The 2,447-nt window shown below is 51.5% G+C and overlaps 1 protein-coding gene across 1 annotated transcript in view; it reads right to left on the bottom strand.

The window, feature by feature from the left end:
• Positions 1-2,447, bottom strand: part of IQGAP3 (IQ motif containing GTPase activating protein 3) — a 70,103-nt gene extending 67,656 nt beyond the window's left edge. The window contains exon 1 of the mRNA XM_089657012.1: positions 2,376-2,447. Within this exon, the coding sequence (XP_089513138.1) occupies positions 2,376-2,394 (19 nt within the window). The 5' untranslated portion in view covers positions 2,395-2,447. The remainder of the gene's footprint in view (positions 1-2,375) is intronic.

Here is a 2,447-nt window from a genome sequence, read left to right on the forward strand (position 1 = left end):
TAGCAAAACATGTGTTAATGCAATACGTTTCGTGAGAAATACATGATTTCCTGGAGAAATATCAAGGGTGCCAACAATTTCGGCCATGACTGTATATATTGTACATTCACATCAGTCCCTAACCCTCAAGGGGCGCACAATCAAAGGCCCCTAACCCTCAAGGGGAGTACAATCTAAGGTCCCTAACCCTCAAGGGGCGTACAATCTAAGGTCCCTAACCCTCAAGGGGCGTACAATCTAAGGTCCCTGACCCTCAAGGGGCGTACAATCTAAGGTCCCTGACCCTCAAGGGGCGTACAATCTAAGGTCCCTAACCCTCAAGGGGTGTACAATCTAAGGTCCCTAAACCTCAAGGGGTGTACAATCTAAGGTCCCTGACCCTCAAGGGGTGTACAATCTAAGGTCCCTAACCCTCAAGGGGCGTACAATCTAAGGTCCCTAACCCTCAAGGGGAGTACAATCTAAGGTCCCTAACCCTCAAGGGGTGTACAATCTAAGATCCCTAACCCTCAAGGGGAGTACAATCTAAGGTCCCTAACTCACATTCATACATACACATACTAGGGACAATTTAGACAGGAGCCAATTAACCTACCAGCATGTCTTTGGAGTGTGGGAGGAAACCAGAATACCCGGAAGAAACCCACGCAGGCACAGGGAGAAGATGCAAACTGCAGGCAGGTGGTGCCATGGTCGGGACCCATTTACTCTAAGGCAGACGTGCTAACCACTAAGCCACTGTGCTGCCCCGTATGTACACAGTTAGGTCCATATACACTGTGCATGTGTATTGCACACTCACAGTCAGGGGCGGACTGACAACTCATGGGGCCCCCAGGCATTAGGGGATCATGGGGTCCCTGTGTCCTCGCCCACACTCCATCCACACCCAAAAAAGCCTCTGAAAGGTATCAGGGGCATCTGATGGGGCCCCCCTACTGACCCTGGGCCCTCGGCACTGCCCGAGTGCTTGAATGGTCAGTCCGCCCCTGCACACAGTATTTGCGTGCAGTGCGATTGGAGCCGTACATTTTGTACGCCTCTACTCACACCACACCGAAAAGGTGCAGGTCCCTTTTTTTTGGTCCGCACTAGAATCGGATCGCATGCGTATTCACACCTATGCGATCCGATTCTGCCCATCGTTTTTCAGGGTGTTAACATACACACCTGCAGCGGTTTCGCATGAACGGGGTGCGATTCTGATGCGGTACAGAATTCGCACAGAAAACGCTGCGAATTCCGCAGAGCGTCAGTGTGAACCCGGGCTCAGGGTGAGAACTCAGCGATCACATGACTGCTGATCACTGGGTTCTCACCGCTGGACTGTCAGTCACCGCTCCCTGCTCTGCCCGCCCCCCGCACTCACTGGAGTGCTGGGCTGTGGATGGGGAGGGAATGGATGGTTCCAGCCATCAGGGGCTCAATGACAGGCTGAGTCGGTACCGTTCCAGACTCTGGAGTGGATCCCGACTTTGAAGTCAGGATCTTTCCCCAGCCTGGACCGGCTGAGTGACGTCAGCCGACTTCAGTCCACTGTCAGCAGAAACCAGGTCACGGGACGATCTCCGCTCCTGTGATCCACAAAGCTTTGGCTGTACTTCTCCTTTAAGATATAACTTTTCCTCATTGCCTCTCGCACGCTCTCTGAAGAGCAATCTGAGTGTGGATCACTCTTTAGAGAGCAACACATGTGAATGAGCCCTAAGAGTTCAGATGGGCTTAAAGGAGTACAGCGTGTCACTTTCCCAGCCTGCTGATTGGACATCAGGGAGCAAGCAGCACTTCCGTAGGCCAGCAGCAGAGCCGGATTAGCTTTTCCATCTCCCAGTCTGAGCACTGCTGTACAGAAAACAACAGGAGGTGGATAAGAAGACAGAGGTAGGTACTTCTGTCAGCAGAATACTATGTTTATTATATGATGGGATTTATAGAGCGCCATCAGTTGGCGCAACACTTTACAATACAAAGGAGACAGAGTTACATAAAGGAGGGTTGAAGCAGCCTTGCTCATAGGAGCTGACAATCTAATAGATCAGTGACAGATGACAGGATCACACAGCTATGATGAGGATTTCAGGTCACCATGGTGTGCTATATACTGCCTCCAGTACATCATATACATAGTATGGCACAGACAGGCTGGGTAATGTCAGCTTCCATCAGAGGCTACTCACACAGGTGTCATGCTGGGCTTTTTTTAAATTTCCATCCAGAACTGTTCGTGTCCTATAATCAGCCCAGGTGGATGAGATCTGTACATTGTCAGATCGGAAACATTGTATCCTCTCAGCTTCCGCTCCCTTCTATATATAGAACACTCCGCTGTGCTTCCCCCCTCCCCCGCGGAGTGTCATCCCCGTCCCTGGACTCACATGCAGAGTTGCTCCCCATCACGTCCGTCCCCGGGGCTCCTCTCCTCTCTGGATTTGAAAGTCCCGCCAGCC

The sequence above is a fragment of the Staurois parvus genome, unplaced genomic scaffold (assembly GCF_062004578.1).
Source record: "Staurois parvus isolate SC_StPar_1 unplaced genomic scaffold, SC_StPar_1.0 ptg000956l, whole genome shotgun sequence".
Classification (NCBI taxonomy): Eukaryota; Metazoa; Chordata; class Amphibia; order Anura; family Ranidae; genus Staurois; species Staurois parvus.